We start from the raw sequence: 25528 nt of genomic DNA, 5'->3' as shown, positions 1-25528 counted from the left end.
TCTGATTCTGAATGAATCAGCTTGTGCAATTCATTCATGGAGAATTCCTTCTAAAATCAACATCTGGCATCTTGAGTGTTTCTTGCTACTTTTACAAGGCACTCTTAAGAGCATCTAAATGTAGACTGTCTTATTGTAGGTCCTTGAAAATCTTGGTATGATTGTTTTTGCCTGACCTATTTTAACCTAAATCTGTGCATTTGTGTTTGTATGACAGTGTGAAAGGTGTTAGGAGCGTTTACAAACATTACAAAATGTGAAGGAGATGCGGCTGCACAGCTTTGTCATACTCTGGAGAGGTTTCTATGATGATACTGCAGCACTGCGAGAACAGTTTGGACAGAAGCCAGTGTGAACTCAAACGATTATGCTGTAGTGACAATCGCTATCTAACCGCAGATCACTGCTCCTGTTACTCGATCTGCATCTCTACCTTTACCCACATGTACACCTGAGGTGACTAACACTAACAAAACCTTGACACTACCTCAAAAGTCAATCTTTTACTGAAAACAGGCACCTGTTATATTACATACAGGATGTGTGAAGGGAATAACTCGGGCCGTCTTAAAGCATAAGCCTCTCTGATATCCACTCACCGCAGCATTCCTCTCTAAATCTTTGTGAGGCCGGGGCACAAAGGAGAGCCAAACCTTTCATACACACAAAACAAAGCATAATCCAAGACCAGGGGCCACGATGAAATCATTCTTTTTTTATGCATCAACACGACAAGGTGCTATTGAAAAAGAAGTTTCTTCATCTGGCTGAATGCTCTTCAGAGCAGGACTGAAACTGAGGAAACAATACCCTCTAAGAGAGCCAATTCCCTGTTTGAACATTTTAATAATATAAACCAGATTTCATTTCCTGAATCAGGCCAACCTGAGCTCTGCTTTTTATTCTCCATGAGTAGCATCGCACGGTTCTGATCGCTATCACTTTCAGATAACTCAAAAGTAAAGAAAATGGAAAGTATTTTTGGCTTCTCCCTGGTTGATGCTTTGCAAAGCCGTTAAATTTGGCTTCCCTGATACAGTGCATGTAGGACAAAAACTGATAATATAATGAAATAAAATGACCATAACAAACACGTTCAAAATATCTTCACAGACGTCATTTAAAAGTGACCTGTTTGATTTGTGGGACACCAGAATACCCTCTGGTCAGAAAACTCAATAACAAAGGAAAAATGTTTATATAGAACACAATAAATGAATACATTCACAATAAAGTAATACTTTTGTTCAGCAAGGACACATTAAATTAATCAAAAGTGACGGTATAGACATTTGTAATTTTACAAAACATTTCTATTTCTAAGTTCTTTTGAACTTTTTTATGCATCCTAAATCATTAAAAATGTACCACGGTTTCACAAAAACATTTAGCAGCACAATTGTTTTAAATAAGATTACAAATTATAAGGATAATAAATACTTGTTAAGCATAAAATCAGCATATTCAAATGATTTCTGAAGGATCATGTGACACTGAAGACTGGAGTAATGACTGCTGACAGTCCAGCTTTGCATCAAAGGAATAAATACAATTTTAAATATGCTAAAAGAGAAAACAGTTAATTTAATCTATAATAATATTTCGCAATTTTACTCTTTTTACTTTATTTTTGTATCAAATAAATGCAGCCTATTGTTTTAAATGCAATTAAAGAAAAACTACAAACTTTTAAAAGGTAGTTTATATGTTACTGCCGGTAATTACTGCGGATGGTAAAACTTGCAAAAAATTTAAAAAAATTATGGCTTTGGTTTAAATCTGTTTTGAAAAGTGCATCCATCTGCTCTGCTCTGACGGTGACTGCTATGCTTTGTATGAAGCAGTTTATCAATTATAGATTGTTTCTAAACCATAAACAGTGCACTGTGATGCTTTTAAGTTGTAAAAATGATTCAATTGGGGCAAATGCAACATTTTAATTTTTTAACGACAACTCTTTTGTTTCTTTGAATCCGCCATATTTCATGCTGACTGAGAGCAGGCTAACGTTCATACTGCTCACGAAGCAAACGTGTAATTGAGCAGACAGCCCCATTCCCCTCTTCTGTCTAAGTCTTCTCTCTGTCATCTGCAAATCTCCTATGTCAGGTTAAGGAGGCTGAGAAGAGAAGAAATACGTTTATATTTGCGAAATAGGATGTGCCCATTATGCCTAAAAGAAGTGCGACAAATTCACAAGACAATGCATAAGCGGTAAGAAAATGTATGCATCTGCGATCATTTGTAAATGGATTTGCATGTTTCTTGAATAGTATATATTATATTATTGATTGTTTTTGTTTAAATTAAATAAAGCTGCAGTAAACTACAATAGAAATATTAGATGAAAAACTAATTTTTGCTTAACCTAAGCAAAAATGAGAAATGTTTCATTAGCAAACACAGTTTAAGTGGAAGTACTAATACTAAAACTTAATAAATTACTAGCAAATATTCCAAATTAATAAACAGATGCTGTTTGGCCAGGTTTGACAGAGGTAGTTACAGATATCATTGGTTTATTTGATCACAAAAGCATCAGTCAGTCGCGAGTCTGAGCAATCAATCACTGTGACACAGCGGACCTCATCTTCATTCCCCTATATACAATTATACACCTCCAGATACAGAGTGTGCCAACAGTAAAAATAAATCCAATAAAAGCCACATGAAATTCAACACAGGCACCCACACCTGTGCTTAAAAGATCTCTGACACCATTTTGAGGCATTCTCAGGAGAGTCCTTGTCTTGTCCCTGGGAACGAAAAGCAGAGGGTAAGACAGATTTTGCTACTTTGAAGATTGATGTTGGTGTTTAAGATGCCTCTGAAAAGCAGACAAGACCTTCGGGCTAATCTAGCCTTAGATGATAAAGACGCTCACCTGCTCGGAGCTGATAGCATGGCACTGCTAGCTAACACTGTAAAGAGCAGCCACCTCTATATGTAGCAATATTGAGACTTCAACATCCTCATTTCAGCTCCCAGATGACCATCTTTTACGAACCTTATATAACCTTGAGTCAAAGTTTTCGCAAATGTGTTCAGTGGAGCTCAATCAGAACTTTTACAAGTTCCTACAGATGTTGAATAGAGATATTACAGGACCTTTCATGATAGAAACATTGCAGAGAGATTTGGATTTTCATGAAACTTTCATCATGAAACTGAACTTTAACTGAATAATAATGAAATTGAATGTCATGATGTTAGGCCACAGACGAACTCATGCGATATGAAATGATATTTATACTGTGTAACAGGCCAGATAAAGCCTGGCCTCAAAGATAAACAATGTCAAAGATCATCTCGCTGTTTGCTATTATGAAAAAAAAAACTCAAATTTTAATTACATAAAATATGAATCATCATAAATGTATCACAACATCTAATTATTTAATATTGAAAATAATTAAAATAAATAAACAAATAAAACCCCTAAATATATGCGAATCACTGTCGGAAGTAATTGGAACCATCTTGTTCAAAATAATTAATTCCTGTAACAGGGAATTATACTAATTACCATAATGTGCCAGAAAGGTCAAATAAACACACCCACTTCAAACCTCAAAACAACCTGGTATTTCATAAATTAGCATGAATTCATTGTACTCTATGCAAGCGGATAGGGGTTTGGCCGATTGGCGTGGAATAAGGCACCGTCAAATGATAAAATTAGCCAACATCTGGCTGACAGGGGACGCAGTGTGTTTACAACTGAACAGGCGACAAGAAGGCAGTTGGGAATTATCCTCATTTGGTGGTGGCGGTGGTGGTAGAAGGGGGGGCTGCCTTTGTAACGCTCCCGATTCATCTAGAAAATACATGTTTAATATGGCCAGGCTAAGTATATTTAACAACCATATCACTTGGTGTTCAGTATTTCCATGTTTATCAAGGCCATTGACAGCTTGTATTAACCAACGCATGAATTATAGAGTAAAAAAAACAAACATGAAAAAGTGAAATACACAGTCTTTTTTTGTTTATTTATACATTTATGGCAAGACAACAGCAAAACTTAATGAGGTTAGCTGTCAAAATATGGCTAAATCCCTGTCTGCAGGGGGGAGACCCTGTTAGGAGATTCATAGACATCTGTACAAGACGTCTTGCGCATCATCATTAGAATTTCAAAGTGGTTTTGATTGTTTGATCTCATATCCAGAAATTATTGTTGGGAGAGTCATTATCATAAACCCAGTTCTAAATTTGTTTTCTACACTCTTGGTTATGATCCATAATTAACTATACTTGCGAAATTACATTATTTCTCCCTTTTTGAATCCACATGGAATTTCTCCCACTGGGAATTTTATGGATTTTAAATGTCAACGCAAAAAAGTTTTTTTAAGCTCAGTGGCTGTTTTTAGGATTCGCTAGACACAATATATTTCATACATTACTTTCATTCGTGTGCCGACAGACTGAGACTGATCCCCCTGATCGCAGATGCAAAGAAATTATATTACATTTGGTGGAATAAAATGAAAATACCCCACTCCCCCTCCTCAATGTTCTGCACTTTAGAAAGAAGGAGGGACAAAATAATGAATTAGGCCCATTTGAGGATATTGACTGATTCCCTGAGTGCTCACGGCGCCGTCCGTCCGTAATCTATCTCAGAAATAATCATTCATGCTCTAAATACATCAGAAAGAGGGGATCATAAAAAATACACCATTCAGCTCCATTGATTTGCATTGTTAATTTCCCACTTGATGGCTTCAGAGAGAGAGTGTGATGAAGGGGCCGCTATGGCGGGTTTAAAGTATCCAACACGGCAAATAACAAGATAGCCGGTGTCAGCAATGAGGCTTGACAATGAGGCAACACAATTAAGCAGCAGTGAGTGATGCAGCTCTCTATAAAACTTCTGAGAGATCACAACCTATCAGCCTCCACATAACCATAAAAGCACGGCAGAGATAAAGCCCTCGCTACGAGATCTTTATCAGATGCCACAGCCAGCTAAAAGCAACTTGGCTGTTTATGGATGTGACTGGTGCGGTGTGGGATGGATCCTGCTGGATCTGACATCACTGCCTGACACCTGGGGTCAGTTGTGTTGGGTGGAATGTGAAAAACGACTGTTTGAAGAAGAAAGCGGTTCAGTGGAACTAGTGTGTGTGTGTGTGTGTGTGTCTATCAATATGGTGGTGTTTGCTAACTAAGGATGCAACGAGGTCTAGTATCACATGGGACAATACACAATGCGCACACAAACAAACACGTAAAGCTTCCATTTTAAAATACTTAACATTACAGCTGCTTTAATATCAGTGCAGGAATGAGCATTTGGCCAATTTTTGGAGTACAGACAAGGGCTGTAATAGTGATGTAATAGTGATGTAATATGATGTAATAGTGTGGCTAAACACCACCTCTGCAGAAGATCAACTCCTGCTTCTACATCGTTGCCTGTTTAGCCCCGCCCACCAATTCACAAATGTAGTGTTTACAAGAGGGACGAACACAGGTCTATGCAGAAACCAAACAACGATGGCTTCAAAGACAACAAGACGTGCGCAGTGCCAAACTGTGGAAAAACAGTCAGTGCATTGCCTTCCTTCTGATCTCAACGTTAGGAAAGAGTGAATGAACTTTATTTTTAATGAAGTTCCAGTGTTGCAAACTTGGTCCTTTGTTCACTTAATTTTACCCCGGATTTGTTTTTACGAACAAGGCACAATTCAACACTGGATTTTCAAAAAGATTCAAACTAAAAGATGCTGCTGTGCTGGCTATATTGGATCCGACAGTCGCAACACTCAAGTGTGTATAACTGTTTTTACTACATCACTTTTGCTTTGCCTGTTAAATAGATCACTTGATATGAGTATTTATGCATTTTTAACCATAATCACAGCAGCGTCCATGTGTGAAGGACATGACATACACAAGTGTCAAACATACACAAGTGTTAGCCAATCATAGCAGTGGGCGTTTACTTTCGAGTCTTCGATCCGCCATTCCTATTCAAACAGAGCGTTCTGCTGAGGGGGTTAAAAACAGGACAGAAAATACCCTATTACTTCTAAATTATGATATTTTTGATGTAAAAATCTTGATAACATTATAAGTGGACCTCAGAGAACAGTACAAAATAAAAAACAGAGGCAGTTCATGACCCCTTTAAAGACTGGTTCCCTTTCAATTCATGAGCTGTAATTTTAATTTAACTGGCCACACCCACAAGAAGTTGAACTGAAATTTACTGAATTACAATTCAAAGTGAATCAGGCATTCTGGGAAATAAGGAGTCTTCCCAAGTTGATAAATTTGTTATATATAAAAATAGTACAAACCTATATAGGTGATATTTCAAACAATTCTATTTTTTTTTTCTTTTCTGTATGTAAAGCCTGTAAAACCTTCAAATGTCAAAACTTTTTACTTTTACACACTTGGTCAAGACAACAATCAAACTTTTCTACTTAAAAAAAAAAAAAAAACACTTATTGCAATTTTATGTCAGATGTCCACGTTTGGCTCTTGCATTGCATCACCCTGTTTTTATTCAGCACCTTGCGCCATAAATCGCTGCATTTTTAAAGTGCTGTCAAGTTAAAATAAGCACTTTTAAAACATTTCTCTCTCTCGCTCTAAAAAGGACATTTAAAACTCATGTGTTTTGTTCCATTCAGTTGTGCTCCATCTAGCTGTCTCAAAGGAAGAATGTGCCCTGCATGAACGTCCTGCAATCCAGCTCAGCCCATTAAGTGCTGACCTGGACTGAAAGTCACCATGTACAGTTCTGACACAAATTGCTGTCTGAAGAATCGGTCTGCAAGGTATCACCAAAAAACACAGCATAACTCATCACAAAAGTAAAAATTAGGTCCTGCTGACATGTAAGTATAGCGGTTACTTGAGTTCAGCTGATATAAAATCTTTTAAAGTTGAAGATGTTGCATTGTTTTCAAGGATCACGGCTGTCACTGCCAATCACTACAATGATGTACAATACAGTCTGTATAGATTCATTATTTACTGTAGCTTTCCTATCAAATCGCATTGTGCTTTTATTTCTCTGATCAAAATGGCTTTTGGGGCATTGAATGAAGCGCAAAGCTTGTATTTTACTTGGCTTAAACTATTCCATTATCTAAATGCTCGTTCTACATGTAGATATTTGATGAAAAGGAAAACAGCAACGGTGACAGCCATCGTTGAAAACAGCACACATTTAACTCCGATAAACCCACACTTATGGCTCTCGACATGCTTTCAATTACAGAGGCCTCGATTATTGTATTGATTATAAAACGCACGATGACAACTCGTTTGCAAATTCCCATTTGCATTTATGTAGCCACTAAAACACACAAAATAAGGAATAAAAAGAGAGGGAAAGTGAGAGACGTGAGAGAAGGTGGCATCTGTTGGGGCTTTTAGATGGATATATCACACTAATCCATTCCTTTTACATGAGCCCCTGTCAGGGTTAATTGGTTTGTGAAGATGGGTAATGAAGGGAAATGGCAGTGTTTATTGTAGCGCCTCTCTCATTAAAAGAAGTCAGTTCGCCTAGCATGCGGATGACATTTACGCACCCATCACACACTGGGAGGAACACGTTATAAAATGATTAGCTTTACCTGGTGTCCTCCGATCTGAGCACAGTAACGCCGTGTGACCGTGAGTTTCATAAACTATAATGAGGTTAAAGTCATAAGATGGTTTACAAAGATCAGTCAGACCCAGGAGCATAATGGGAGGTCACAGATGGTAAAAGCAATAACGTCCCAACTAACACAAACCTGTAAATGCAAATGCATAACACATTAAAGCTAAAGTCTTTCATTGGTCGCACAAACTGAAACTCGCACTACTAGTTAAACACATCAGCTTCAAACATGAAATCATGGGCAACACAAAGAAACCACAGGCAATGGCCAATAAAAGTATGGCTACGTCAGTGAGCACAGGAAGTGCAATTGTGCAGATGTTACCTCTCTTCTGCGTGATGCCCAGCACGTCTGTTTGACTTTCCAAACCACAGCAGCAACGAGCAGCAGGGACAGGAAACAGCTGGAGACAAGACACATGGAAAATCAATAGATCAGTCAATCAAATAAGGTTCGTGAGTTTGTAATTGCAATTGTGGATAACATTCCTCTAACCTTTGAGGCTGGACTGAGGACAGCTGTTACATATTTGTATTACAATCATACAATCAATGATAAACATAAGCATGAAAGAATCAATGCCGTATGGAACTGACTGTTACGTCAATCATTTACGCAATTCCAAACAAGCACATCTGCACTCCAACAGGTTTGATTTCCTCTCTCGCACATACACAGACTGCTCAATGGCTATTTTAAGCCATCTTAGAAGATATGTTAGAGAAAGTTGGCCTTGAGTAGGACTGGCTGCTGTAAGAGCACATATACAGGGTTTATACAGAGATTCTTTAATTGAATTTACTACCTTTTTACTACCTATTTTACTACCATTAAAATATTTTTACTACCAGCACGGCTTCAAACTTCAGCTGTAGCAGTGTAAAGTGTTAACTAAAGTGACAAGTAAAGACATGAAATATCTTTCCAAAATGAATTAACATATTTTATCACAATTTAATGAGGTAATTACAACTTAATTTCAACACTGGGAGGGAGAGAGATAGAGAACCAGGTGTATGTGAGTGTGCACGTGTGTTAGGGCAAGTGAGTGAGCTACATTCAAGTAAGAGGGAACTCTACCATAGGACTGGGATTAATCAAGATGTCACAACAGGCCATGGTCCATAGGTTTTACTCAATATGTCAAAGAGTAACAATTACATAAAAATTAGAAGACAGACTGGACCTTTAGAATGAACAGCTACACAATGTGTAATAATAAAGTGCAATTTTACACTATAATAACAGTATTTCATTAACAAACAAATAACTTCAACACTGGACACAAGCACTGTCCAACACAGAGAGAGAAAAAGAGAGATCGAGAGAGAGCATAAACAATTAATTTAATTAACAACAAACATAAAAGTTGCTAAGGCAGGATCACAAGTGCCTCAGCTGTGCGGCCTTTTCTTCGATCAATTTTTCCACTTGGAGAAGTTCTGCTTTTTTGTCCTTGTGCCTTCTTCGAAGAGAGTTGGATTTTGTGATGAGCTCAAGTGAATGGCACACACTACCGAGTACCTGCCGCTGGTTCCGGAGGTCCTCCAGCTCTTTCTCTGCTGCTTTCCTCTTCAGCTCTTGTGTGGCACTCTCCTTTTTTTCCGCTCACTATCAAGGTACAGCCTGTATTGTGACCTTGCTGAAGCAGCAGATGCCAAGAGCTCCTTGGTCAGAGGAACTTTCAGAACGCCACCACAGACAAAAATTGAAAACAAAAAAGTAAGAAAGGTACTTTCTGCACCGAGTGCTGATGCAACATCCTCCCATGCTTTTTCCTTCGCCTGCAAGTCTTTATATAGTAAATTATGAGGATCATAAATAACTGTATGCTTCTCAACCTCCACGATTAGACGAGTGTCGTCCATGATTGTCTTCTTTGCATTAGCAATAGTACCGTCATCATGATGTCAACATGACACATGTTCTTACAGCAACTTACTATATAGTTATAAAACATATAGGCTAATATAATTAATACAATTAACCAGTGACTTAAGCTGAAATAACAGTATAAATTATTTGAACTAATTTTAGTGATTAGAGCAAAAACTTTATTTTATTTAGTTTTTTGTAATATATAGTATTTTTTTTTACTGAAGTTTATACTCTATTTACAACATAGTAGATGTCATTAATTTACATTCTGGGGAACAATTTCACTTTTTCGTGTGTATTTTGTCCATAATCAATGCTTTGTCACTTTAATTGAGCGTAAGCAGCACAGCAAAAATAGACTCGGCGCCGAAACGATCGCGGCACTGCCGCTCCTGCTCTGCGCTGCCGCGCCGCCCCTGCGTGCTGTGTGAACGCTCTCATCCGTTAACATGGGCGCCGAAAAAAATACGCGCTGCTTACGCCCTGCTTACGCTTGCAGTGTGAAACCGGCATCAGGTACCAGCTTGAACTGCTCTAGGCGCGCGGGGCCCAACGTACACGTAGCGTGAAATTTACTACCTCGTCAGATGACGCTTACTACTTTTTACTGGCCTTAATTTGCCATAATTTAATTTACTACGTTTTACTACCTTTTACAACCCCGCGGCAACCCTGATATAAAAGCAGAAATCCCTCTTTGTGTTTTATCCGCAATTGACAGAATTCACTTGACAAGGTGACAAATGCATGGAGCTAAAATAAAGGGAAAAAGCATTTGGTGGTCGTACACAATCCATTTTGTTGTTGTTTTTTTCCATTGTAAGTTCACGGCCTGCACCTGCTGCTGCAGTATATGATAAAGCACTGGTGAACAAGTGTCAGAATACTTGTCTCCAATGTGGGTGGACTGAGTGTCACTACTCAGAGATAAATTTTCACCAAAAAAAAGGGGAACACAATCACTTCTATTACCCATGAGTGCTTGATTCAAAATTGTGTTTATGTACTGTAATGTTCTGTGGACTGTGAGCAACTCTAGTTTGTCGGTATAGCTGTAACTATCCATAATGACAAAATAATAATAATAATAATAATAATGTAAAGAAATAAAATAACAAAAAAATTATTAAACTGCAGCTGGGACTTAATTTGTAACTTGATTTTTATTAATTTTTTTATCACCCTGGTTAAGTTAACAAAATGCCGATAGGATTTTTTTGGGCATTTTTGGCTTTATTATGATAGGACAGTAATCAGACAGGAAGTGAAGTGGGAAAGAGAGAGGGGGACCTACATCCCCTCCAGAAGTTTGAGATCTGCTAGTGAGCGACGCCTTGTGGTACCATCACAGAGAGGCTCAAAATCACTCTCCAGAACATTCTCGTTCACCATTCCTGGCTGGTGGAATAATCTTCCCACCCCTATCCGGAACGCCGGATCCCTGGCAACCTTCAAGCAACAACTGAAAACTCATCTCTTTTGGCAGTACTTGACTTCATCCTAAACTCAAAAAAAAAAAAAAAAAAAAAAAAACTTTCCCTCTATCTTTCTCTCCGCTTACTAGCTTGTACTTATTTGAACAATGACTGAGACTTGGTGTTACGAACACTTCCTCTGTCTGACTGCCTCTTCAAGATGAATCGATTTTTGTATTCCCCAATTGTAAGTCGCTTTGGATAAAAGCGTCTGCCAAATGACTAAATGTAAATGTGGATGGGATCAGGAAAGGTCCGTAAGCCGGGACTTGAACTCGGGACGCCCAAAGTGCAATGGCACTATATGAAGGCGTGCTGCCCACAAGGTTATTGGCGCAGACTAAAGTGCCAATAGGACTTCTAAATTTGCTTTGGAATAATTGCAGAAAACAAGCTCTGTAACCAACAAAAGTTTATGATTCTTACAATTTGTTTTCATAAAGGTAATCTTCACAAATCATTACAACTTTCATGAATTTTGAAGCCTAAATACAATCGCCAAGTTATAAAGCTAAACAAAACTAAACAACTAAACTAAAATAAAATAAAATATTTATTTATATGTTCGTGTAAAATACTGGTATATATTCTGTCATTTTTATTACGTAAATTTTTATTTTATTTATTTATTTTTACTAACTTAATGTCAACTTCACTTTTCACCTTTCATTAATTTAGTAGTTTAGTGATTTAGGTGCTGTAGAAATGTTTCACTCATGTTTCACTAAAATAATGCTATCCATGGTTATCACTTTCACTACCTAAATTCTGATCCAAAATATTATTTTAACAATTATTATATAACAATTATATATATTCAACAATTTCTTTGCAACATTTTCATCTGCTATTTTTCTGTAATGATACACTTAATTCCAGCCCACAAATAAGTATAAGAACATACAGTACATAAAATTTTGACCACTTTTTAGCACATTTTACTGAAAATCAAGCCAATTCATTCCTATGTGACATTTTGTAAACCTTGTATGAGTGAGTAACAGTAACCAAAAAGCATGGAGTTTAAATAAGACTCAGTATACTGACATGAACATCAGAGCAACAGGGGGCATGTGGGGACAATGTCATCTACCCATCATTCACATTCAAACAGAGCCTTCATTCAGCCGGCATTATTACAAATACATACCATCAACTCCACAGACACATTGCCTAGAGGAAGAATGTTCAATCTCAAATTAGACAATCTGGGGCTTTGTGAGGCTCTGCAAAAATATGGCGTGTATAATATAAGTATATGAAGTGTTATACGATCACGAAATTTGAATTTGCACCATGGGAAGAGTTGCAATCGCACAGCTTGGGGACGTCTTGGGCTCTAATATTCTTCTTTTATTCTCTTTGCTTAAGCATCATATATTAAGGGGCCGAGCTCATTACATCTGAAGCTGTTCAAACGCTAAAATTAGCACTGGACTAATCAGAGTGTAACTGGGGTAATGCAAGAGCCTGAAACTGCCTTTTCAACCATTTCATCTACCATATTTCAAAACCCAATCAGCTCAAGTCAGAGGTACCTTATTAAATCTATTAATGATGAGGGCAATTAATTCTTGACGAGCTGGATAATGGTTCTAATGGGCAGAGAATGAGGCCCAATAATACCGGAGCACTTTCACTGAGAAAGTTATAAAAGCACATTCTTTTAAGTGCTATGACGAACGTCCTGATTGCTGGCATATTGAGTGAAATCGAGGCTGTGAGAGATAGACAGTTTGTTCAACAGGTCTTACTGCGTTATGGCCATTCAGTGGACGTTTCACCTGGGAACAGAAGCGAAATAGGTACAAAATTTGTACCGACAGATTTGTGCTGCCGTTGGTCAATTTGTACCGACCAACAGCAGCAGATGCTGACAGGGGTAACACACTGATCAGAGAAAACCAGACAAACTTGTTGCCATTTGTTGGTGTCTGTCGGTTCTGTGTGAATTGGCCTTTAAGGTGACAACTCTGTACTTTATCTACCCCCTAAAAATACACATTACTACCTTAGAGTAGTAATATAGACCCATAAGGTACTACAATTAACTTTGTGAATAAGGTGCAAATTGTTTTTTTTGTTTTTTTAACTAATGTACAATTAGTAACTTAGGATCAGATTTACTAACAGGATTCAGATTTACTAAAGACTCGCAGTGAAGAATTAGCATTGAAAAGGCAAGGACACAGACATTTTTGTGCCTGACCTTATTGAATATGCATTTGTAGGAGTTTCCTTTTCAGACGCAAAATTTATGGGAGGAGAGTATTAAAATGAATCACACATTGTGATTTACTAATGTTTACGCTCATCAAATTAATAGTATTTGTGCCACTATTTAACGCCGCCAAAAAAGCATGTCTTAAAGCAGGCAATAATTTGCACTGCTCTTGGTAGATTGCGCTGGTAATAATGGAAATGAGATGTGTCTGTGCTGTTTAATTTGCGCATTGTCAGTAAATCACCCACAGCAATTTCCACACCCATCGGTGCTGTTTTGGAATTGTGCTCTCGCACTATTTTGCCCTGTTTAATAAATTTGGCCCTTAGTAGTTAGTAATGATTTTCAATTGTCATACAATTTTTGCATTTGTCGCATTTTTTACAGAGCCAATTTTGGTAATGTCCTGCTTTGAATATATATACTTTTTATCATTATTATTTATCAAGTTAGATGATACTACAAGTACAAAAATGATTTTATAGGAACAAAGCAAACTTTTAATTTAGTTGAGCTTGCTGAATTTTCTTTGTGCTATCAAATATACATAAAATATTTGAATTATACATCAAATATTCTAATCACACACACACACACATATATATATACTGCAAATTAACTAACAACAATATTAAAATAAAATAAATAAATGATCTTGTGTGCATTGTGTATGTGTAGTCACTTTTTGTAGCATGGGATCTGTTTGTAGTATTGATTTTGTAGCAACAAGAGTCTGAAGGATGAATGAGAAGAGCCAATCTACCAAAGCCGCCTGAGAGAGCAAAGAAAGCCTGCAAGGATTAAACAATCAATACAGACAACCAGACAACCTGAGCTGAGGATATAAACATGCACACCATCACAGTCACTCCCTGTATCTATTTGTCATCCCACCTGGTCCTGCTTATGCTTATGAGTCACAATAATGCATAATCTCGTATTCACTCGCTCTAGTAGGTACAAAGGACAAAAGCCCCATTACGCTCAAATCACGAGTGGGAGAGAACAAGCTTTAGTCATTTACACAAGTCAAATGAATTGCCTCCAGTCGCCATCCAGTAAAGTACAGGCGTTCAGGACGTTAATAACATCATCGTTGATATGAGCGTGATCACTCAACACTTCAGCCCTGTGGACAACTTCTGTCCTGATGGAAGAAAGGAGGAGAAAAAAAGAGAGGTGGTTGAATGTTAATCAACATAGAGCGAGAGAGTGTGTGTAATTGGGCTAAACCGAATTGCGGTGTCACCAATTAGCTGGAGGAGTGGGTGAAAGGCTTAAGCGCTCTTTAATTGTTACTGTTTTTCTTGCTCATTTAGTGGAGCTCCAAGAAAGCACAGACGGCAAAAAAGTCACTCTTCAAAGAAAACATATTCAAAAGGACTTTTCGAAGCTAATGAGGGACTACACTGAAATACCTATCTGTTCAAAAGTACAGACTCTGCTCTAAGTGCACACCAGTTTTTGTACAACTAAAAGACTTTCTTCCAAATATACATACAATATTATCATTTTATTCCCATTGTCCCATTCATTATTTTAAATGGGCTTTATATTTTTTGAATACTTTTTTCTACCTAACCTGCGTAATAGTCTCTTTGTTTAGAAAGACACAAATATTTGAATGGATTGAAATACATTAAAAAACCTCTGGGGTGAGTGTGACAAACAGCACAGTTTACAGACTGATTAAAAAGCTCATCGACGTTATCAAAGCCAGATGAATCGGAAAGAGATAAATATCCATCTACATGCTTGAGGCTGGAGGCCCACAGTCTCTCATGAGGGTGTTTTGAAATTTTAGGAAGATTTTGGGAAATGCACTTCTAATTAAGATTACGGTAAGAGCTGGAGGTAATATGCTAATCAAATGCATGAATCAGATGATGAAAAAAAGGAATGTTTCACTGGCTAACTTTAATTTAATCATTTTATTCTTTCACTAAGTTATACTATAATGCTGTCTTCCTCTTAACTGCTGCAGTGATGGTGTACCGGTATTTTTGTTGGCCAATAGGGAAGTTAGTAACACCCAGGTTCCCACTCAGGACAGAAGCCAATAAAATTTTCCCATTGGCTTTTGGATTATTGTGGGAAACAGTTTATCAAAAGTATAATCATCACAAATAAACATACTGTAACTTTTATGAATTTTGAAGCCTAAATACAGTTGCCAGAATTAAAAATATAAAAGCTAAAGTTATAAAGGCGTTAAACAAACTACACCACAATTTGAGCAACAGTTTGAGTGTATGAACATGAGTCTGTAAAAGCGGACTAGTGAGTCCTCCCGCTCTGTGTAATAATGCTGACAATGTATATGACCATCTCTGTAGTCCCATTTAGTCACTTGTTGGCAACTGCCTTTTTAAAGACCCGTAAAAAGGCTGATGTATTTTATACACTAGCATAAAATGTGAAAATATCCTGAGCTTGTGCTAACCACATTTCTTATTTCAGGAATGTAACAAAAGCACAGTCAAAAAATGTTTTGATTTTAATAATAATAATACATTTTATTTATAATGCGCCTTTCTTAAACTCAAAGCGCTACAACATGTACAAACAAAATAACAAATCAACCAAAACTACATAATATCAAAATAAAATCACAGTAAATAATCACAAATTAAAAGCTTTACTAAAAAGATGCGTCTTAAGAAGTTTCTTAAAACAATCCAAGTTACCTGCGTCCATTCCTAATGAACGCAGGTAATGCGTTCCATAGCTTAGGCCCGTTATAAGAAAAAGCCCCCCCCCCCATGGTTTTTAATTTACAACGAGGCTGATACAAGGAGAGACAACCAGCTGAGCGAAGAGAGCGAGGAGGAGTAGAAAGAGTGACCAAATCACATATGTAATCTGGAGCCAGCCCATGCACAGCTTTATAGGTTAAAATCAGAGTTTTAAAATCATTACGTGATTGAACCGGGAGCCAATGAAGTTGCTGGAGCACTGGGGTAATGTGATGGCTTGCAGATGTATAAGTCAAAACTCGCGCAGCTGAGAACAGAACTTGCTGGTAAACCCCCAAAGAGAGAATTACAATAATCAATGCGAGCAATGTTACGAAGATGGAAAAAAGCAACTTTAGTTATGTTTTTAAAATGAGAATTAAAAGTCATCTGAGCATCAAAAATAACGCCTAAATTACGCACCTGGGCATGAGGAGATATTTGAGTATTGTCAACTGAAAGTTTAAAATTACTGCATTTATTAACATTAGATGGAGTGCCAATTAATACAATTTCAGTTTTAGAACCATTTAAAACTGCATTTCACTGCATTTCATTAGCTCTGTACTTGTACTCTGCATAATGACAATAAAGTTGAATCTAATCTAATCTAATCTAATTTAGCTTTAGAAAATTGTGTTTCATCCATGCCTTGATTTCCAGCAAACAGGCAGAAAGAGTCAAAGAGGAAGTAGTGGAATCAGGCTGAGTGCTAAAATAAATCTGGTTGTCGTCCGCGTAACAATGATAACCCAGGCCGTACTTCTGAATAATCTGCCCAAGAGGTAACATGTAAACACTAAATCAAACAGGACCCAGAACTGACCCCTGAGGGACACCCTGACACAAAGGCACAGTCTGAGATCTGTTAGTACCCAGGTAAACAAAAGTTCAGTTCCAGAAAAACCAATCCATCTATGTAGTCTGTCCAATAATATGCTGTGACATATCGTATCGAATGCAGCACTAAGATCTAACAGAACCAAAATGCCACAAGCCCCAGAATCGACTATAATAAGAAGGTCATTTAAGACCCTAACTAAAGCAGTCTCCGTGCTGTGTCCAGACCTAAACCCAGATTGAAAAGGCTCCAATAGGCTGTTTGTGTAAAGATGAGTTTGGAGTTGGCTAACAACCACTCGCTCAAGGACTTTTGCCAGGAATGGTAAATTGGAAATTGGCCGATAATTAGACATCACAGCAATATCACTCCCAGGCTTTTTTAGAACCGGTGTAACTGCTGCCATTTTTAAAGCAGGTGAAACAATCCCTTCACTGAGTGAGGCATTGACAATAGCAGTAATGTGGGGTACAATAACAGACAAACTGTTTTTCAATACAGTAGTAGGGAAAGGATCCAGTATACCAGTATAAGTATATATCCAGTATAAGTATATATCCAGTATAAGTAGTTGAATTCATTGACAAAACAAGATTGGAAATTAAATCAAAATGAACAACCTTAAAACTTGAGAAAACATGATCAGAGAGATTTGGAGGATGCAACTCAACAAATTCAGACACATGATCACAGGCAATAGAACTATAGATATTATCAATTTTAGATGAAAAGTAATTGAGAAACTCATTACACTGCTCGGTAGTGGAACAGTTGATTTTACTAGTAGGTTTAATAAGATTGTTGACTGTTCTAAACAGGACTCTGGGATTAGAGATGTCACTACTAATAATTGTAGAATAGTATGCCATTTTTGCTGATTTGAGAGCATTGTGATATTCAATCTGATGCTGATCAAACATTGATCTATGAACTGTTAGACCAGAGTTTTTGTATGTCCACTCCAACTGCCTGCCTTTAGCTTTAATTCGATGTAACTCAGATGTATACCATGGAGCTGATCTCTTGAAAGAAACAACATGTTTTTTCAAAGGGCCAATCTCATCCAGAATACAAGTAAAAACAGCGTTATACTGGTCAACAGAGGCCACAACCGGTAAGTCACCAATAGTAAGACTAAGATGGTCAAGATCAATATCACAGATTTTCCTAAAACAGATAACACGCTCTTTCACAGTCTGCAGTCACAGTCATTTTGGGACAAATGACACTAAAAGAGAAAACCCATTTCTTGGTTTTAGGACTCATTCTTGCAGCACTCTAAAAAGAAGACATATCTTACAAAACTTGTCTGAAGCAACACAAACATGGCGGCACTCAAGGATAAACATTCACATTTAAGCAAATAAAATGCATCAATCAGTCAAGATTATATTACTATGCTGCATCAAATGCTAATCAGATTTGTTTAGCAAATGTTTGTGGAGACTGATATGTAAAACTCGGTAAATAATCTCTTAAAAACTTGCAGAACATCCTGGTTTATCATCTAAAATGTGCTTGCTAGAAGACTCCTCTGCTGACAAACAGAAACTGCTCGATGAGCAATGAAATGCCTTTATAGATAAAGATAAGCGATATCAAGCAGGACTATCCCACATCCGACTTTGAATGGAACAAATTGTAAATGCAGAATGAAGTTGATATGAAATATAATTGGCTCTAATCTCTTTAAGTAGTTTACCAAGCACACTTGTGTTCTGCTAGAGAAATGTTTGTTTACCTCTTTAGCGTATCTGGTACACGATGGTATATCCATCATCCCAACAGCCAATCAGGTTAGGGAGTCAGAGTTACACGGTTACTGTGACATCCAGACACAGAAAATGTTTAAAAGGAATAAAAAAACTGAAGGGAATACAAAGGTTTAAGAAAATAATAATAATAATCTGAAAGTTATGTTACTGGGTAACCTCACTTACTTTTGCAGCATTATTTGAGGCTGACCAGTGCTTTAAAACTGTTCTCTAATATATGATTATTCAGTTAAAGGGACAGTTCACCCAAAAATGAAAATTATCTTATGATTTACTCACCTTCAAGCCATCCTAGGTGTATATGACTTTCTTCTTTCAGACAAATACAATCTGTTATATTAAAAAATGTTCCGGCCCTTCCAAGCTTTATAATGGCAGTGAATGGGGGTCGAGATTTTGAAGTCCAATAAAATCCATAAAAGTACTTCACACGGCTCCAGGGGATTAATAAAGGCCTTCTGAAGTGAATCAAAGCATTTGTGTGAGAAAAAATCCATATTTAAAACTGAAATCTTCCGCTAACTGTCGTATGCGCGTACTTAAGAGAGTGGCGTTCCAGTGGATGACGTAGGCATAGCGTTCAGACTGATGGCTGAAGGTCTGGAATAGATGGCCGCGTTCACTGGCCAAGGCCCGCCCATGAGGCCGTTTGACCGACATGTCAAACAACCAATCATAGTTTGTTTTTTCAGCGTCACGTTTCGGGGAGTGGAAATGTCATTACAATAACAAACCGGTGTGTGAAACTCTTGGATGTATTTTAAAGATTCTATGCCGCAAACTTTAAATATTTCACATACTTTTGAAAATCCAGTGTTTAGTTGACCATGATAAGTGTTCGTCATCACATTTGTAAACACGATGGCTTTCTTCTTTCGTGAGGGGGTTTGGCACCACGGCATCTTTATTTCCCGGTGGACCGAAAATAAACACGACACTCGCGTCTCCCGGAAATCTGGTTTAATTCAACCAGTCAGGTGACGACTTCGACATTCCTGGAGTGTTTCCAGAAAAGTGTGCCATATGCATCAGACGTTTAGCCAACGTTCCGTGGGCATGACGTCTGAGGCTAATACTAGCATAGTGTAAGCTCCGACGAGAATATGCTAGTCGTGTAAGAATCAAGTTTTGTTTACAGCAAAGGAAAACTAGTACCCTCTTGGCTTATATTAAAATCCTCTGACATGTTTATTTACAAATCCTCGTTTTGAATTTCTAATTCATGACCAGTGTTTTGTTTTGCTCCCCCTATTTGCTTTCACATTCGCCTACTTCCTACGTCATCTGCTGGAATGCCACTCTATTCTAACATCATAACATGAATTGCACTGAAACTGTTATACAGTTGAATTTATTTATACCATAGTCTCACAGACTTGCACTATTTGTGGCCGCATATATATATATATATATATATATATACATACATACATACATACATATATATATATATATATATATATGCAAATTAATTCTCTGCTAGCGGGAGGCGCTGTTGGAGCGGGAGAGAGCGAGGTTTCCCGGGTAACGCTGTACACAAAACAGAGCTCTGCTCACAAATGCTGCTTTATCAGACATTATATGCAAGATTAAATGAAAATGCCATCCAAAAATTTCTGAAAATAGTTGGTTTCCATCAGAAATACAGCGATATAAAAACACGCGCACTGGGTTTCAAATTCAAATTTCTGTAGGCGGGATTTACAATTTGTGATGTCTTAAATACAGGAAAACAACTTTGTAGTCCAAACGAGCCGTTCGCTGTAGTTCTTGAAAAGGGATTTAAAAAAAATAAAATGTCTCCCTTTGGAGGGGACTTTGAGATTTGTAACTTTGTAGATCGTTTTATGCCCAAACATACACAATACACACTGGCTAAAATTCACACTGACTAAAACCCCTTTAAATCAATTTTCATATGTAATTTTGTCTCTCAGTACTTTTTCGTTCTTTTTCTTCTTTTGACTATCAACATTTCTGGACACTTTGTCCAGTTCTATTGGAGAGAACGTTCTCATTTATTTTCCCGGTAAAACAACAAATTCATAAACAATCTGTCAGCCAAGCCACGGACACAAAGTGACAGAGCTCCAAATCAATACTCAATGCTCCTTAATGCTGTTTTACAAACAAACACCGTTATTCATCCGTGTAATTAAAATAACTTAAGTGTGCCAATGCAGCACACTCAATTTACCACAACATAATATTTTCCATAGAGGTTGATGTCTGTTTTGGCATTGTAAAACAGTTGGGCATTTGACTGAACTTTGGCTTTGAAGGACTTGGCTTAAACTTCAAGTATACTCTCGGCAGAGAACTAGAACTGTGAATCCACAGCCAGAAGATATGAAAGGAGTGAGGAAAAGAGAGAAAAGGATATAAAATGAGAGGATACAAAGTATACGCACCAATCTCCCTCAAATGCCATGATGAATTAAATCAGACGTGTCCCTCGCCTACAGAGGACTAAATGCACACCAAACAGCAAAGCCCGACAGCCTCTAGCTTCAACTTTGATATCTATCAACACACTCCCATGCCCACAATTGCAAGACAACAATAAAAAAGCCCTTGCTATTCATACTGGATAATAAATGCAAGAATCTGTATAGCAAACATCAAATTCCTGTTGCCATGACCTTAACCTTTGTGAATGTTGGGATGCGCACACTCACACAATCATATCCGCTTAAAATTACTGCACACAAATATGGATACATACAAGATAAATGGCCAATGTCAAAGTCACAGTGTTACGGTGCATTTTCCAGCACAATCTATTTATAAAAACTATATATCTGTGTATCAAATTAAGTCAAATGATGAAATACTCTTATAATAAAAAATGGCATGACTAAACCATAGCAGATTACCTTCATGTCAGTTAGTTTATAGCAACATTCTGCTCCCTATCTGTCGGTCACTATGAGTAAATACCTGGGAGCCCCGATCACCTCTGATAAGAGAAAACGCCAATGAAATTGGCTAGTGGATTTTGCATACCTGAGCCACTCCCCGTGCATACGGGTATAAAAGGTCGACAGGTGCATCCACTCATCAGATTTATGCTTCGGAGCCGAGTGGATGAGAAGAGTGCTGATCTCCACAAAGCCTTTCCACCTCTTTATTATGTTCCCGGATGGCGTTACGGTGCGATCAGCGGAGTCCCTTGCAGCAGCGATTCCCCTGGGCACTTCAACTGAAAGAGCAAATTTTAAAAGAGCAAACGACGTGCTGCCTCGCAGTGCCTCCCCGCACGCCTCTAGCTAGTTCCCCCAGGGACTCAGGGAGTTCTGCGGGGATGAGTCAGAACGCACCACCTTCTGTTCCATCCAGCCTTACTCCCCTTCCCCACCATTGCGGGCACGTCGGTTGTTCCACTTGCATGGTGTCTGGGGGCGTGGCTTGCGCTGCCCAGCCCGTCTCGCTGGCTCATTCGCACAATTCGACTCGGCTATGCGATTCAGTTCGCCAGGCGACCTCCCAAGTTCAGTGGCATTCTCGAGACTTCGGTGGCAGTCCGAGACGCACCTGTCTTGTGCGAGGAGATTGCTGTCCTCCTGGCAAAGGATGCAATCGAGCCAGTCCCTCCAGCCGAGATGAGGCAGGGGTTTTACAGCCCTTACTTCATCATGCCCAAGAAAGGCGGTGGCCTTCGACCAATCCTGGATCTGAGAGTCGTTGAATAGGGCCCTGCACAAGCTCCCATTCAAGATGTTGATGCAGAAGTGCATTATCAAGTGCATCCAGCCCAGGGATTGGTTTGCAGCGATCGACCTGAAGGGCGCTTACTTTCATGTCTCGATCCTTCCTCGACACAGACCGTTCCTTAGGTTCGCATTCGAGGGGCGGGCATGGCAGTACAGGGTCCTCCCCTTCGGGCTCTCCCTGTCCCCCCGTGTCTTCACGAAGGTCGCGGAGGGCGCCCTTGCCCCGTTACGGGAAGTGGGCATCAGGATCCTCAACTATCTCGACAACTGGCTCATCCTGGCCCGGTCGCGAGAACAGTTGTGCTCCGGCACCTCAGCCAGTTGGGGCTTCGGGTCAACTGGGAAAAGAGCAAGCTCTCCTCTGTGCAGAGAATCTGAGATGGCACATCTTATGGACGAATGCGCCCAATCAGTGCTGAACTGCCTGAGTTCCTTCAGAGGCAGGACGGTGGTTCCGCTGAAACAGTTTCAGAGGCTCCTGGGGCATATGGCATCCGTAGCCGCAGTCACGCCGCTCGGGTTGCTTCATATGAGACCACTTAAGCACTGGTTACACTCACGAGTCCCAAGATGGGCATGGCACCGCGGTACACATCGTGTGACCATCACGCAATCATGCCGCCGCTTTTTCAGCCCCTGGACGGGTCTTGCTTTTCTGCGGGCCGGGGTGCCCTTAGAAAAAGTGTCCCGGCATGTTGTTGTCACAACAGATGCCTCCAGCACGGGCTGGGGCGCTACATGCAACGGGCAGGCAGCCTCGGGGCTCTGGACAGGGCCTCGACTGCTTTGGCACATCAACTGCCTAGAGCTGCTGGCAGTGCATCTGGCCTTGAGGCAGTTCCGGCCACTGCTGTTAGACAAGCATGTGTTGGTCCGTACGGACAACACTGCGGCTGTTTTGTACATCAACCGTCAGGGAGGTCTACGATCACGCCGCATGTCACAGCTCACCCGCCATCTCCTCCTCTGGAGTCAGACACAGCTCAAATCGCTGTGCGCCGTCCACATTTCGGGCAAGCTCAATCGTGCAGCCGACGCGCTTTCACGACAGCTCACGTTCCCCCGGAGAATGGCGACTCCATCCGGCTGATTTGGAGTCGATCCGGGGAAGCTCAGGTAGACTTCCTGCGAGTCCTCCCACTGCCAGCTGTATTACTCCCTGACCGAGGCCCCCCTCGGCACGGACGCACTGGCACACAGCTGGCCTCGGGCTCTGCACAAATATGCATTTCCCCCAGTGAGCCTGCTCACACTGACTCTGTGCAAGGTCAGGGAGGACGAGGAGCATCCTGCGGGTACCAAGGTCAGCGAATTTGCGCTGGGGCGATGGGAAGGTTGCGAACTTTTGCATGGCATTTGTCTGGCACGCGCTAGCTTGTCAACATCTGCATGCCACAAGGTTGTGACGGGGTTAAGGTTGTGGCGCTTTCCATAGACCCCTAATGTCGTCGCGACATAACTCGTAGTGACCGACAGATAGGGAACGTCTCGGTTACGTACGTAACCCTCGTTCCCTGATGGAGGGAACGGAGACGTTATGTCCCCATGCCACAATCTTGAATCATCGCTGGTTGCCAGGGACACGTTCTCGGCTCCTCAGCGGAAAACCTGATGAGCGGATGCATCTGTCGCCCTTTTATACCCGTATGCACAGGGAGTGGCTCAGGTATGCAAAATCCACTAGCCAATTTCATTGGCGTTTTCTCTTATCAGAGGTGATCGGGGCTCCCAGGTAAATCCCCTAATGTCGTCACGACATAACGTCTCCGTTCTCTCCATCATGGAACGAGGGTTACGTACGTAACCAAAATGTTTTTCTGTGATAAACATGTTGATAAGAAAAGATTGGAATGATGTTACATGACATCTGTTTTGATCTGATAAAAATCCCACAGAGCACAATACAGAGGCGGCTGACAGTCTAACGCGAACTTCAATATTTATACATAGCAGGCGGCATGTTATTATTTGTACAGTGTAGGTGGCATGTAATTATTTTGCTGCACTTTGAGGCACTTTAAACACGACTGCGGTCACTGAGCTCTGTAATTTGACTGTCCAGAACTATAACAAGTATGACATTTCTGAACACATATCACTAGTGAAAATGAAACCATGCAATTGCAAACATCATGTGCTGTCACAGAAATGGATCATTTCCATCACCGGTAAAAATGTGCATACAGTTCTGGCTGCTGTTCAAGAATAAAATTAAAAGAGTAGTGTAGGTACATGTGTCTAAAGTACATGTCCATTTTCTTTTATAATCTGTAATTTTTTAATCTGTGTTTTTTTTTTTTTATAGAGTGCGTTTATTTGCAGAGACAGCAAGTGTGGCAGTGTTTGGCTTCATCACAGCAACACAATTATACCTATTGTGCTTATTCATCAGCCAGCCTTCATTAATGGCTTTGGATGGTGAGGTTAATGCATCCTTGCATCCTCAGCAAACTTATCTCACTAAATCCCAAAAACTAGAATTTAATGCATATTATGGAGAAAGAAAGTAAATGTTGAATTTATTCACAAATTGTATTCTGTTGAATCAAACAGAACATTTCATTTAAATTAATGAAGTGAGCATACCTGAAAAATGTGACAAAGAACTGCACAAGGTCCATGATGCTGCTGTGTTGAGAGAAGGATATCTGTGAGAAAAGAAGAAAACAAAAGGTGTTAGGGATTGGATTATCACCACTGTAAAATATCATGCAAAAACTATTGTTAAAAGACACCCAAATATATTTATAATGGGTCATATATGAATCATAATTACATAGATTTCTGCATTAATGTCTCCTAAAACAGTTTTTGTATTCAACATGCATCAGTTTACAGTGCAGTTTAAAAGTCTTATATCAATTTTAAATCACCAAATGGCTTCAAATTTGAAGGAAAAAAGCAACACGCTGGGCTAGGTGACAAAAATAAACTACTGCTGAACCATGTTTAAAAGCTTTCTGAAAAAAACAAATGGCCGGTAATAAACTTGACATATAATTTAATTAAGTGTTTATGTTGTTGATCTAATCTAACTTGAATTTTGCACCTTACACTGCAAACTTTCAATAATAAACACTTCTAATCAAAATAATTTTTACTTGACATGTAAGTAGTTTTATTACATATTCATGGCATATTAATTTTCTACACTTTGGCAAGGTCCCTTGAAAACCAGCAACATGAATTTTCCCCAACTGCCGAATAGGGACTTGAAATAATCAGATACTTAATTATGTGCATCTATGGTGCC

At 39.1% G+C, this 25528-nt stretch overlaps 1 protein-coding gene across 1 annotated transcript in view; it reads right to left on the bottom strand.

Annotated features, from left to right (window-relative positions):
* The window catches only part of LOC306884335 (attractin-like protein 1), a 270253-nt gene that overhangs the window by 84839 nt on the left and 159886 nt on the right, over window positions 1–25528 (bottom strand). The window contains exons 26-27 of the mRNA XM_079440107.1: window positions 24862–24923; window positions 7959–8037 (exon numbers count right to left, since the gene is read on the bottom strand). Coding sequence (XP_079296233.1) covers window positions 7959–8037; window positions 24862–24923 — 141 coding nt within the window. The remainder of the gene's footprint in view (window positions 1–7958; window positions 8038–24861; window positions 24924–25528) is intronic.

This window comes from Barbus barbus, assembly GCF_936440315.1.
Source record: "Barbus barbus genome assembly, chromosome: 18".
In the NCBI taxonomy this organism is placed as follows: domain Eukaryota; kingdom Metazoa; phylum Chordata; class Actinopteri; order Cypriniformes; family Cyprinidae; genus Barbus; species Barbus barbus.
This window is presented reverse-complemented; position numbering and strand designations above follow the sequence as displayed.